At 36.2% G+C, this 14144-nt stretch overlaps 1 protein-coding gene across 9 annotated transcripts in view; it reads right to left on the bottom strand.

Moving 5' to 3' along the window:
- LYST (lysosomal trafficking regulator) overlaps positions 1-14144 on the bottom strand; it is an 81858-nt gene that overhangs the window by 22956 nt on the left and 44758 nt on the right. For 7 of the 9 annotated variants that reach the window (XM_062637412.1, XM_062637417.1, XM_062637415.1 and 4 more), the window contains 13 exons: positions 13953-14090; positions 12382-12580; positions 10993-11124; positions 10853-10906; positions 9265-9901; positions 8599-8776; positions 7504-7673; positions 6168-6398; positions 4947-5113; positions 4288-4440; positions 2686-2877; positions 2006-2184; positions 162-368 (listed from right to left, as the gene is read on the bottom strand). In XM_062637412.1, the coding sequence (XP_062493396.1) occupies positions 162-368; positions 2006-2184; positions 2686-2877; positions 4288-4440; positions 4947-5113; positions 6168-6398; positions 7504-7673; positions 8599-8776; positions 9265-9901; positions 10853-10906; positions 10993-11124; positions 12382-12580; positions 13953-14090 (2637 nt within the window). The remainder of the gene's footprint in view (positions 1-161; positions 369-2005; positions 2185-2685; positions 2878-4287; positions 4441-4946; positions 5114-6167; positions 6399-7503; positions 7674-8598; positions 8777-9264; positions 9902-10852; positions 10907-10992; positions 11125-12381; positions 12581-13952; positions 14091-14144) is intronic. The other 2 variants (XM_062637416.1, XM_062637419.1) reach the window with 1 other exon arrangement.

Raw genomic sequence — 14144 nt, 5'->3', positions numbered from 1 at the left:
TACACATAAGCATTTTGTATGACATAGCTTTCTCATTACACTAAACATTGCTAAAACACCAGCGAACAACTTTAGCTATGTACAGTTCTAAATAACTGTAAAATTTAAACAAAAGCATTGAATACGGGTTTTACAAACTTTTTCCACACTCTTGAACTTACTTGCAAATTTGGGCTGAGACAGTCACGCATAATCTCTTGGTGATTTATTTCATGTACCATCTCCAAAGTTTGTTTTCTCTCTTGCAGTGGCCTTGTTGGAGACAAGTTATGTACAACAAGCCTGCCGAGTTGTGTACGGAATGTGTCTTTACAGGACAAAAGGATTCGCTTCCACTGTTGCTTTGGTGCATTCATTCTGCTGGTGCCCTAAGTAAGAGGTTTTTTAATATTACAGAGTTAGAATTTGCATTTACCAAGTTTTTCACATTACACAACACACAGTTAATACAATCAAAATGTAAAGACAAAAGATTCCTCTACCAAAATAAAGTGTTTAATTTTAGTTTAAAGATCATTATTAAAGTTTAAAACCTGTTCTACTAAAAGCTGAAGAAGGGCTTATTCATTCTAGGAAAATAAGCACATTTTTCTCAATCTGCCAATATTAAGAAAAAAAAAATGGATTTTCAGTTAGATGGACTATACAATCCAAACAGTGTGAATTGTGATGTAGAGGGTTTAAAAATAAAAGGGTTTTTTTTGCTTATTTTAATTAGTAGTCCTATGTTAATCACCTGCTTCTGAATGAATTACATCAAAAGCTTAGAAACCAGGCATTGGACTGAGGTACTTGTGCTCACAAAAAGGAAACCGCCATCTTCGGTAAGTACAACTAAAGCATGATGGAAAGATAGAATAGTTAGGGTCGGAAAGAACCTTAAGATCATCTAGTTCCAACCCCCCTGCCATGGGCAGGGACAAACACTAAACCATGACAACCAAGACTTTGTCCAAGACTGTCAAGACTGGCCTTGAACACCACCAGGGATAGAATATTCACAACTTCCTTGGGCAACCCATTCCAGTGTCTCACCACCCTTACAGTAAAGGACTTCCTCCTTATATCCAGTCTAAACTTCCCCTGTTCAAGTTTTAACCCATTACCCCTTGTCCTATCACTACAGTCCCTAATAAAAGAGTCCCTCCCCAGCATCCTTGTAGGCTCCCTTCAGATACTGGAAGGCTGCTATGAGGTCTCCACGCAGCCTTCTCTTCTCCAGGCTGAACAGCTTCAACTTTCTCGGCTTGTCTTCATATGGGAGGTGCTCCAGCCCCTCCTCTGGACTTGTTCCAACAGTTCCATATCCTTCTTATGTTGAGGACACTAGAACTGTACACAATACTCCAAGTGAGGTCTCACAAGAGCAGAGTAGAGGGGCAGGATCACCTCCTTCGACCTAACAAACTTAATTTTCCAGAGCTAGAAAGAAAATTAGGTTGAGCTACTTTTTATAAAGATGGTCTAAGAGAAATAAAGAAAAAACAGCAAGTTGTTTTCCAATAAAATATTTCAAATTACTCAAGCAAAACCCAATCACCTTGGATAGGTGAACAGGCTACCGCCTGTACCCTAGCAAACTCTCAACCCTTTGGCTACAACTGACAAAGAAAACTCTCCTTCTCAACTCTAAAATGTATTATAGACACAAATTGCCCAAACTCTCTATAATCTGTGGATGCACAGCAGATGCTGTTTTATAGGCTCCAAACTGAAATGTTGAGGTTTAAGAGACAAAGCAAATTTGTGGACCACACAGAAGTCTAGTGTGCTTGTCTAAGAAGCACAGTTTTGCTAAATGTTAAGGTAAAAATTAGAACAGATGCATTTATTTTTTTACAACTGCAGAGTAACTGGGAGGCTAAGCAGACTTTTTAATGCCATAGCTTAATTAAGACAGTAAGAAAAGCATTTATGGACAGAAGATTTCATGCATTAAAAGTTCCCAATAAAGAAACTTTATGAAACATTCTTTATTTAATGTGGACAATATCTAATTACTTACAATGGCTACTTTGACGCCTTCCACCAACATTTTGAATATTTCTTTAAGAAAAGGATTTGTTCTGCTAGGCAGATCACGCTGGTTTTCCTCTTCAGGAACTTCCAGCTGGGATGCTGAAAGTTTGCTCTGATTTGTATTTTCTGTGATACCCAGTACATCAAGGCACTCTTCAGTAGATGCTTAAAATTAAAGAAGCACATACTGATCAGTACCATCTAAAGCAAGACAAACCTATGATCCTTCAGTTGGCATTAAATCAAATACTGCCTTTACTACTATATTTACCATACGTACCCCTTTCTTCTGTGGAATTTGAACTAGCCCCTGAAGTCATCAAATCTTGCTAACAAAATGTAGCCAGCTCACAGAAACATGCAAACTAATAAACGTACAGAGAACAGATGCTCCCTTTTGCAGAGTTAAATCTTCAGGTAATAATTCAGGCAGTTAACGCATGAATGTACTAACATAGAATTAAAACAACTCATCTGGTTCATTCAGATAAAAACTGTATCCAGATTGTCAGTTATATAATACTGAGAGAATGGTTAAATCCATTAAACTAGCATCAGCAGTATTAATTTCCTCTCAAACATTTCAACACTTCAAAAGCAAGAACCCATTTTTCATACAGCACTACACTAGCTGTCAAAACAGAGATGAACAAAAGGAAATCCTACCTAAATAAATGAGCCTGTTAACAGCTAGAACAGCCAGCCTCTGTAACCTTTGTACAAACTCTGCCTCAGTGGCTTGAATAGGATTTTCTTGGCTCATTCTCCGCTGCATCATCATATTGAATTCCTCACTTGCTAGTGAGCGCATTTTCATCAGCAGAGCATCAGACTGAGCAAGCGGAAACTTTTTGGAGCCTTTAAAGAGAGAAACACTAATAGCATCTTCATAAAATACACAAAGAGTTAATCATTCAGCAACTGCTTTCATCCAAAGAGCTCACATCATTTCAGGAAATGAAACATTTGAAATACGCAACTGTTGAAGAGAACATACATGTTATCTGGAAGTTTGTTTTTCTTTTAAAAGCTTTTCTATTGGAAAATAAATATACAAAATTCAGGAAATTATACTTTGAAATGAGTTATTCTCAGGATCATATTTATTCTACAACTTGTATTGGTGTAAAGCAGATTCTAACAGTTATTTTTATCTTTTTACTGTATAATGATGATAAAGGATTAAAAATTAACCATGCAAGAGAATTACTGCATATCAAAGTATGTTTATCAGCACAAATGAGTCATCAGTTGTATTAAAAGTTTATAAACAACATTTTGTACCATAGCCATTGCCACTAATTTCAACAGAAGTACTATTTCTAACTTGGAAGAATATTCATTAAAATTTTCTTGAAATGAACTGGTAGGCCTTGACTGAACTTGCTTCTTTCAGAAATAACTATTTTTTTGAGTCATCTTTAGTGCCTTACCAGATTTGCTGATATAAAAGTATTTTCACTATACTTACCGAAGCTGATAGAGAGGCCTGGAGTAACTGGGACTAACAGCGGTTTTCTTAGTTTGAGGCAGGTTTTTGGTATTGTTTGTTTGTTGTTTTTTTTTTTTTTAAACCAAATACATGTCAGGTTTTAAAACTACCTTGTACAAAGTCTTAAATACAGCTTCATTCATAGGAGATATATAAAAATAAATTTCCAGCCAGAAGACTCCAAAACCTTCACGTGATTCATAAGCTATCAAATACACAGCAAGTATTACTTCTACAGCTAGAACTGGACGAGTGTTTTACAAGCACAACCACAGTGGAATCTAGGAATCTCACATTCCCAACTATAAATTTGGAGTGCCACGTATTTACTTCAAAATGTTAACTAATTGGAAGTTGTGCAACAATGCAAACCCCATCATAGCTCTGTTAAAATTACAAGCAATAACTTCATTTTGGTGTTTCCTTACTGTGAAGCTGGCTACTAAAACCACTATGAATTACTTAGTAAAGATGTTTTTTAGTAACTTGTGAATTGAAGAGAATCCCCAAAAAAGGTAATATTTGGCTTTAGACACTGCAGTGAGAGCAAGGTGAAAGATTTCATTTTTGTACCCTACTTCCTCATCCCAATACAAAACCCCACAAGTTCAAAACGGGTACAGGCTGTACTATTCTAAAAATATGTTTATTGATTTATAAAGCAAATCCACAGATAAAGCAAAGCAACTGGACCCATTTGTTGGATCACTGAAATTATAGTTTGAAAGTAATACATACAGGAAAAGGTACAAGGATATTACACTTCACGTACTCACCAGCAATCCCTTTACGCTTTTGAAACATGGCACGATGTGGTGCAGATTGTGATGGGACTGAACCAACCTGCTCCTGAGCATCCTGGTTTGCTGTAGTTTTTATTAATTCAATGGCTGCTTGAAGAACTCTTAACTGAAGAACAACTGCGATATCTACAGAAAGAGGCATACAAAGGATACCTGACATAGAATCATAGAATTGTTAGGGTTGGAAAGGACCTTAAGATCATCTAGTTCCAAGATTTTTTTTTACCAGATGTCTGTAACAAGTAAAAAATATACAAAACATGCCAAGAGCTAAAGCTCTTGATTCCACAGAAGTCCCCTCATTATTTCACAGATACAGACAGTCTGCAAGTGAGCTCTCATGGAAAAGCTGTTGAATTTGCTTATCCTAAAATAAGCTAAATCAAACTATATAGAACATTTCCATTTAAATGCCCTTAATGATTTATTGTTTGTTCAGATTAGCAGTAAAAAATTCTTTACCACAAGGCAGACTCCTGAGGAAAACTACTACTTCAAGAACCACTTGGAAGAAAAATATCCATCACCAGGAAACTCCCCCTTCTCCCTCAGCAGGAACATTAAACAAAAATCAGTGGGGAAGGGATTTACTTCTCCAGTCCCATGACCCCAAAAATAAACAGATAACTTACTTTGCATCCTTGCATTTTTACTATTTTGAAGATGACCCAGCAGCACAATGAGGTCTTCAATAACACGAAAATACTGAGAACCTGAAGAGCTGCAGGCATGAATTGCAACTGCTACTAGCAGCTGTTGTATATCACATGCAAGTAACTTGTAGTCATTCAAGGGAATGCTGCAAACAAAGTTGTAGTTACCAGAAACATTACAATTCTAATAGATTGTAACCCATAACAAGACACATTACTATTCCCCTTGTTACTTCTGCCAACCGTATCTAATATTATATTGTACTTTATGTTAAAATATTACTCCTAAAGACTGGAACACTAATCAAAAGATGCCTCTTTAACATTAACCTTAGCAGCCTGGATACCTGCAATTCTTTGAGACAATCTAGCATTAAAATTGCGACAAAGTTATATTGGAAAAGCAATGATGTGTTATTACCAGATTTTTAAATTAAAGAACAGGTCTGAAATCCTGTATTTCCCACCCACCCCCCCTCCCCCCCAAAAAAAACCAACAAACCCACAAAAAAAAAAAAATCAAAACCCAAAAAAACCAACAGGGTAGTATCTCACTTTGTAACTACGCTAAACTTTAACCATACTGGGGTAAAAAGGAAATATCTATTTATGCAGGATACCAACCAAAGAAATAAATTAACTAAAACACATCTCTCCTTCCTTCACTGAATAACCTTTCTTAAAGTACAGAATGCATGCAATTAATGAAGTAGTTTAGTTTTCTCAAATATTAAATCACAGGCAGCACAGGAGAGTTTACCTACAGATACAGTAGAATGCTACCATCTCCTGGACCTTTATCTTACTGTTCAGGTGAGTTTTAGTAGAAAAAGCATCCAAAGTGCTCACAGTGTGACAGGTTTGCATTTTAAGATGTCACAAAGTTTATCACTTTAAAGTTTAAGGTATGGAAAGAACATCTTACATTCCTTTGTTTGAACTGGACAGCTAAACATCAATTTTCACTTACAGATATAATTAAATCCTAAACCCTCATAAACAGTATTATTTTGTACGTTCTGTCTGATCATTTTACAAAGTAGAACAAAAAAAAATTGTAATTTTTGCTAGACTTCAGGTTGTGCCTGGACTATTTCATAGCAACAATGATACAATTGTTACAATTGTACATGATACAATGATATAAATGTATCATTCATACAATGATGTCCAATGATATGAAAATGATACAATACTCACTTTGTTTCCAGTCCATTAAGAGCAGCCAATGTATTACACAACACGTAGAGCAAACCATTATCAAGCAGTAGGTCTGCAACTTTTGAACAGGAATTCATGATTTGTAGCAGGAGACAGAAGCAGTTATGCAGCAGAACATTATCATACAGAGAGTTCTCAATAAGACCCAGAACAGGAATGACACACCATTTTCGAAAGAGTCCAACATTCTTGACATCTTCCAGATCAAATCTATTAACATAAAATGTTCGTGACATCATTTAAATAGCAACCTGGTATATGCAACTGGAATACCAGTCTCTATGAGTATTTTGGCTAAGAAGTAGATGATAATTTCCTACATTTCATTGCAGTAACACCACCTGTCTGCTAAAAGTTATAAAACATGGAGCAAAATAAACACTTCAAAGCACCACAAGGAAACAAAGTATCTTAAAACTATATCTGAAGCTTCAGCTAACTACCATCTACAATACAAATTTCATGAAAACAGAGGTTTGGTTTTGTTTTTAATCAACGTAGAATATGACAAATCATCTTTCCAGTTATAAGTATTACACCTGGCACAGTCTGTCAAGAAATCAGATAGAGCATGGCATCGATATAACGATATACTGACAGCAGGCTTGATGTCCTATATCCATTACTTCTGAAGTTTCATTAAGTTTTGCACTGCTGACTAAACCTTAGATGCATGTTCTCCCTGTACAAACATTAAGTAGTCAGACTACTTAATGGAATTTATTTAGATAGTTGTCTTAGAGGTAATCTTTCCTCTCAGTATGAGGGGGCTCTTTGATTCAAGGAAATGGCATACCTGTGGGATTTTTCTAAAGGAAATAGGGATTTAAACTCAGGGCTAAGCCAAGGAAGCAACTGTGGCATCAAGCTTTTTCCTTAATCACCTATCAAAATCCAGGAGCAGCAGTATAGTGACTGCTGCTTAAAACATCTAAGGATATAAATCAGAGTTCTGTGTGGGCTCAGAAGAGGAAGAGTTAAACCAATTACAGGACATTTGAAGTGCAAAGGCCTCCAAGGCCTCAGGGAGGCTGAGGGTTTAGAAATTCCCAGCTGACAGCACCCATTAGAGGAAGTTGCTTACAAACAGCTTAAGGGCCACAGTAGTCATAAGAAGTTTAATACATTGAAATGTTAAAGGCACAAGGCAAAACATTTCAAAACAGTTTTCAAGGAACATTTTTTTTTATGGTTGTTGACTGCTAGGAAGAGAATAGAAATTAGAAATCTATCACATACCCTTGCCTCCTACAAGGCTCACTGCTTATACTTAAAATAATAAGCTACAGGATGCAAAAGCAAAGCATTAACTTACTCTTCATCCAAGCCAACAGAGCGGCCAAAGAGCATTTCCAAAAAGCACTCTACAACTTCCTGAGTCCCCTGGTGAAGGTACAGCTGGTTGGCTAGCAAGGAGAAGCCCCGATTCTTTAAGAACTTCTCCTTCTGCTCCCTCCTTGCTCTGTTGAAATATGCATCCAACAACTAAAAATAAATGCATAATTATGATGTAAGAGTTAAATATTTAAAATAACTCCCGTGAAAGTTAAGCTCATCTGTGGCTTGAATAGTTTGAAATAAAAAAATTTAAATTTCAGATTAAAAACATCAGTTGCACTATTGTAACTGCCATCTATGGTGCCCTGTTACAACTGTCAGCTGACTATCCTTTTAATATGAAGACTTCGGTTTTTAGTCAACTGGGGTGGGAGTGGAGGAGATGAAATCACGCAGTCAGAATGCACATATAAATACATTCAGACTTTCTATACTTGTTATATACTGCATATAACAAATATACATACTTTGGTGTGTATGCAATTTTTGTTAATAAAGTTGCATAATCTTATTCTTCCTGAAATTAAAACAGAAATCCATGTAGTTTTAAATCTACATAATGTTACCATCCAGGAACATCGTCTTTGTCAATACTACAAAAATCTCTGAAAACAGTCTGAAGTCTCAAGTCCACTTTCAGGCCACAGATACACACATAACACACCGGAATAACTGAAAGTCAACCATGTTACTAGTCAAAACTTTGCCTGCACCTTAATTTAACAGAACGCATCATGAATTTAACACTCAAGAGACTGTCACCAACTTCCTGCACTGTTGCTTCCATTTACATCAGTAAAGCTGTGGTATACTCTGGCTTAGATCATAGACTATATTTACCTATTGCAAGATTCAAAATTGTGTTGTGGTTTGTTTGGTTTGTTTTTGTTTTGGGGTGCCTTTTAAAAAAAAAACAAACTTGTGGGGGTGGAAATATATCTTAAAACTCAGAAATAAACCTAGAAAATTATTGAAAGCAAATTAAAAGGTATTTAAAAAAACTTGATATTTCCAACATGTTAACAACACTAGTTTGTAACTTTTTAGCTGAAAGCATTTTGCATAGACCTACTTTAATAACTCCTTGTTGTATGAGAGGAGATGGGTGGTTCACGAGAACTATAAGATAATCAGGTTGGATAAGTTTGTCCATCACATCTTCTAGCATGATATCTGGTAGGATTAGGAGAATTCCACGCAAGAGGTCATATAACCCGCAACAGATAAGCACAAGATAGTCTTCTGTACATCTGAAAACAGAGGAATATATTGCACTACAGTTTCTTGTCTAGAAACAGGAAATATTAAAAAAATGCATAATCTTTTGCTACTCTTGGGCAGAAGAGGAAAGAGGAAATATGGCTAGCATTTCTCCAAGACTCCTATTACCACTCTTCATTAACACTTACTTTTGGATGGCAGATAGCAAAAAGGATAATCTGACTAGAACTATTTGCTTGAGATTTTTTGTGAGGTAGCATAAAAAGTTCCCACTCCTACTGTAGACGCCAAATTCTTGATCTTTAAAGTTTGCTATGTAAAGGAAGATTGCAAAAATTGAAACAATGCAATTCTACAGACTAAAAGCTGAATGAATTGATTTATGACAGCCATTGAAAACATACCCTTCATTTTCAGGCTTACAATTTTTGTAGAAAAGTAATCAAGACCAAGAATTGCGAAATTAAAGCTCATATACTGAGGTACTGCTAATATACTATTTTGCTTATTTGCTTACCTATCATCAGGGCTTTCAGATATTTTTTCGATATTCTCATTAGCTGAAGAAAAAGCAAGGCTCTCCCAGTCTTCAGCAAGTACATTCTTGTCCACAAGGCTTGGCCAGCGAGCAATGGCTGATGATCCTCCATGAACAGAAAATGATAAGCCCAACCCTGCAAAATTACTCTGAGTCTTCTGAAATGAAGGCAGTCCTTTCAGGTTGTCTGGACGACTTAGCGATGGCTCAGCTGCAGCACCACCACCTTCATTACATTTGAGGTCTGCATCTACTTCTTTACTCTCAAATGCATTTTCAGTTAACTCTTCTTCTTTGGCAATATCTTCAAATGTTTCAGCAGATGTTAACTCTGAGTCACAAACTGTTTTTGCAGACTCACAACTGCTAAGAAAGAGTTCTTCCTGTACTCTCTTTACAGTTTCAGAGCTTCCTACAAAACCAGTTCTACCCTGCAGATCAATGTAGTCACACTTGCCAATAGCCTGCAGGTCATCAACACTCCTTCCCATTCTTTCAGTCAGTCTTTTTTGATGAACTTGAGGTGAGGAAGTAGGAGATGCTGGTAAGCTTTTGCAAAGCCTTTTAGGTGTCTGAGAGCTTATTTTCTGCTGTACACTAGCCTTGGAAGTGCTCCCTAGAGAAATAAGGATATCTTGAGCATTCACTTTACATTACAAACAAGCTTTTCCCTTAGTGTTGTACTCCACACATATTTAACACATTGAAGACCCAAGCTAATTTTATGTGGCAAAACTAGTTCAATACCTGGCATAGCTCAAATTTGGCCAATCAAGTAGAGATAGTAAACTATTAAGCAGCAGGTAATAAATCTGAAAAATACATAAAATGACAAATAATTTCTGCATATATACTGGAGTTTCTGGATTAACATTATGATTGTCTCAACAAACCCTCAACAGGAATTTGTACAGAATCATAGAAACATTGAGGGTGGAAGGCCCTCTGGAGATTGTCTAGCTCAACCTTCCTGCTCAAAAGCAGGCTCAAATAGAGCAGGTTGCTCTGTTTCAAGCTCTTGCATCAGAGGTCCAATCTACCAACATGTTTCAGTGGTCACTGAAAAAGTTACTAGCTTCAACTATGTAATAACTTCACACTATTTCAGCATCTATAGTAGAGGAATTAAAAACTGATTCAAGCAGCTATCTTCATAGACCTCAACTTATTTATTATGCTATATAATAAGACAGTTTCTAGAAAATTATTAGATTTTAATTTATATAACCAAGGTATCCAAAGTTGTTCTTTACAAGATAAACTTTCCCATCCTCTATCATGTAAGAACACTATACCTGCAGTACAACTAAATGCCAATACTTTAATTATGCACAGAAAAACATATCAGCTTAATGCCTTTTGCATAGATAGGACAGCTGCTTACAACTCACAATTTTAACTAATGCCTGGTTAAGGCAGTCTTACACATCTCTACCAGGTTTGTTTAACAAATGAAATTGTTCAGCTATCTGGTCCACTTCTCTGCCTGAGCTGTCAATATGGCAACTTATCTCAACTTGAGAATGAAAAGCAGTTTAGGTAGCATGTTCAACTGCATCCTCCTTACTCTGTTTTTCAGACATCAAGCTCCAAGGGACAGAGAGAGCTTTGTAAGAAATATCTGTGGAAAAGTAACACTTTAAAGCACTCTAGTCATCTGCCAAATGACTGTGTCTTAAAGTCTTTGTTTTTCCAGCACTGTTTTACCTCCCAGTGGTAAAGCTGCAAATCCAGTTGGAGTTGTAATCATAAATGCAGAGCTGTCCACTGACTTCCCACCACTGCTGGAATTCCTCAGGTACCTAAGTGATTCAACTTTCTCCTGAAAAATTTTGCCATCTAGAAAGAAAAGAGAACGGGAAAAGTTTGCCAAGAGCTTTTTGAGTTTGCATTCTTCATATATATTGAGACTCACAGTAGTGAGGTTACATTTCAAGCTTAGCACTGGAGGCTAATGAGAAGTGCTCAACTCAAACATCAGAAAAAGCACTTGAGAAAAAACTTTTGTTTTAGTGATATATCTTTAAAGTTTACTTCAGAACACTGAAAATATTATTATGTTCTAAAGTAACTGCATTTAAAGATAGTCCTTGCAGTCATACAAGCAGTAATAAATGACTTTCACCATGTTGAAAACAGGTGAATGTTGTCAAACAGTTTCATCTACTAAGGCTCAAAGTATCACAAAGTACATTCTACTCTTGCTCAGAATTTTACATCTCCTCATATTAGAGGACAGATACAGATAAAACAACTGTACTGCCTTTGAAACCGATTACTAAAACTGGAGTTTCACAGGCATCTGCAAAAGGAGAACATAGTTCAAACTTGGATGACGCTTTCCACATTTACATAAATTATGGTAAAAAGCTGTACAATGCTACATGAATTATACATCTACCAGGTTCTCATTTTTCAAAATAAAAAGAATGAATTTTTAAAGCTCCTATCACTCATTTTACCAAAGTGATCATCTAGTACAGATATATTTAAGACAGCTGTTGTGCTAGATCTAGACTCCTCTAAGCACACAGGTACTTTCACTAACTTGCATGCAATGTGCTGATGGCGCCTGTCAATGATATCTTGAAGTGCAACTGATCATTTGTTAAAAATGCTTCTCAGGCCTTCTATTTTTATAGGAATTCAGTAACAGGAAACAAAGTAGAGATGTAAAAAGGTCCATGTACACATGTTTGAGTAATCTTCAAACACACATAAGTTAAATGTTTTACTCTAAGATCTGACCACAGGCAAATGGGTTCATACAGGGAGCTAATGTTACACATTCCATTTAGCAGCATCAATCTTTAAAGAAAGTTAAAGACATAGCCACCAGAGAAATTATCTATGGCTGTAGACAGAAGAAAGCACCTCAAGTAAGCCAAGCAAAGTCTAACTATGTCTCTCAATACTGTGAACTACTGTTACTTTACTAAGTCCAAAGAGTTCAATAATTTTTACATATAGTTACTACAATGTAGCAATCAAATAATATATTCATAGAATAGTAATTTATAAGAGTGAAAGACTGAGCTATTAATTAATGACTAGATTTTAATCTTATTTTTTTCTAGTTAAATGTGATGTATCTACCTATGTGCAGGGAAAAGTAGAAGTTGGTAGGATTGTGACAAACATATGTATTAGTGGGAGGGTGAACTGCTAAGAGGAAATTGAAAACCAGTGTCAGCAGTTCCAGGTCTGGGGGAGATCCAAGGACTTCTTCAATTATTTTCACAAATGACCTGCAAACCTCCCGAGGCAGGGATGCGAAGTGCCCTTCTTTATGCTCCTAGAAAGAAAGAGCAGTACAACTGTCAGTTACTTGTATTTTTCATTTGACATAAACTGTCTTTTTTCTTTAATTTTAAATTGTCAGACAAGTTTAAAAAAGCTAAGCTTAAGTAATAAAGTCTGCACTCTTTAGAGAGGAGCTATTGTACCTTCTCAATGTTACTTAAGTCCAGCATGCAAAATTCAGGCACAATCAAAAGTCTGCAGATGTTACAGAAGTTTATTTTCAGAACATGAAAATCTTCTACAAATTACACTACTCTGACTTGAAATCCTGGAGCCTTAGGACACAAATCACCATTGAAAATATCATTTACTGTCATTCACTACATTACATATTTGTAGAGAAATAGTTGCTGATACTAACATGTCAAATACTAAGAACTTTCTGATCAGTGCCATACACTGGGTCTTCTGTTTTTCCACTTCAATAGTTATTTTTATAAACAGATATTTGATATTTCATTGATAATTATAATTTCTGATTGATCAAGCATTCTATAGCATTTGACAATGGCTGTTGGAAAAAAATCTGTTAACTGAATAATGATTTTTAGGACTTCAAGAAACTTGTGGTAAACCTCACTAATGTGAGCATGGTGATTAACTTGTTCCTAACTTACCCTAACTTCTCTAAATTTCACCTCTTTTTAGCATCTTCACTGAGACTGCTGTATGAAAAGACTAAATGAAGTTTTCAAAGAGAAATGTAAAATAGAAAATACAGTGTAGGAAAAAAAAAAGGATTACAGTATGTGTTTTCACAAATAGATACATACTACATGCAGGAAAACACTTCAAAATTATGTTTCTAAGAAGCAACTATCAAAGGGCTGAAGCACTTCCTCAAAGTCCTTTTTAGAATGGCTATCTCCAAGCCATGGAAGAAACTACTAGTGGATCAAAATTTTGGGAAGATAGCTCAGACTGAGAACTACAGGCCAGTTGCCCTGTTAGCTCTGATAAGATACAGGATAGAAAATGTGCAAGCAGGAGAAACTATGTTTTTCAGCAATGAAGACTTCAACTACTACAAAACATCTCAGGTCTTTTATAAAAAGACTCGCATCTCATTTAAGCTCCCACTCATGTATGGACTGGGTAGGTAATGAGGTGCCTAGGTTTTCAAATAGTACCAGACGGTTAGAATCTCTTGCTCCCATCCCTTCTGTCCAGCAGTAAACAGAGCACCCAGAAAGGAACTGTATCAGTTTACAGAATGTCTGCTGAAGATCATGAAATGGGTCTGGAAGCATGGAGGACAGTCTACTAAAGCAGTTTTTTTCTATAGCATTTAGTCTCCACCATCCCACCTCCAAGTAAAACTGAGTATTTGCCCAGCACAAGGTAGCATTTCTGAGTGAAAGTACCTGCAGAACCTGACAAGTTAACAGGAAGTGATGTACCACTTGAGCTTTCAACAGCTGCTTAATATTAAACATTTGCTGGTGATGGTTAGCTCCGATAAGGATTTCTAGAGCTGCTAACAGAGTTTCCCAAACACCTTGCTGAAAAACAAAACAGGAACATGTCTTTGAAAAATAGATTTCTGAGTCTACACA

Source organism: Pezoporus occidentalis, unplaced genomic scaffold, assembly GCF_034315485.1.
Source record: "Pezoporus occidentalis ecotype Australia unplaced genomic scaffold, CSIRO_AGI_Poc_V1 ctg52, whole genome shotgun sequence".
Lineage (NCBI taxonomy): Eukaryota > Metazoa > Chordata > Aves > Psittaciformes > Psittacidae > Pezoporus > Pezoporus occidentalis.
The sequence above is the reverse complement of the archived record's forward strand: the minus strand, read 5'-3'. Positions and strand labels throughout refer to the sequence as shown.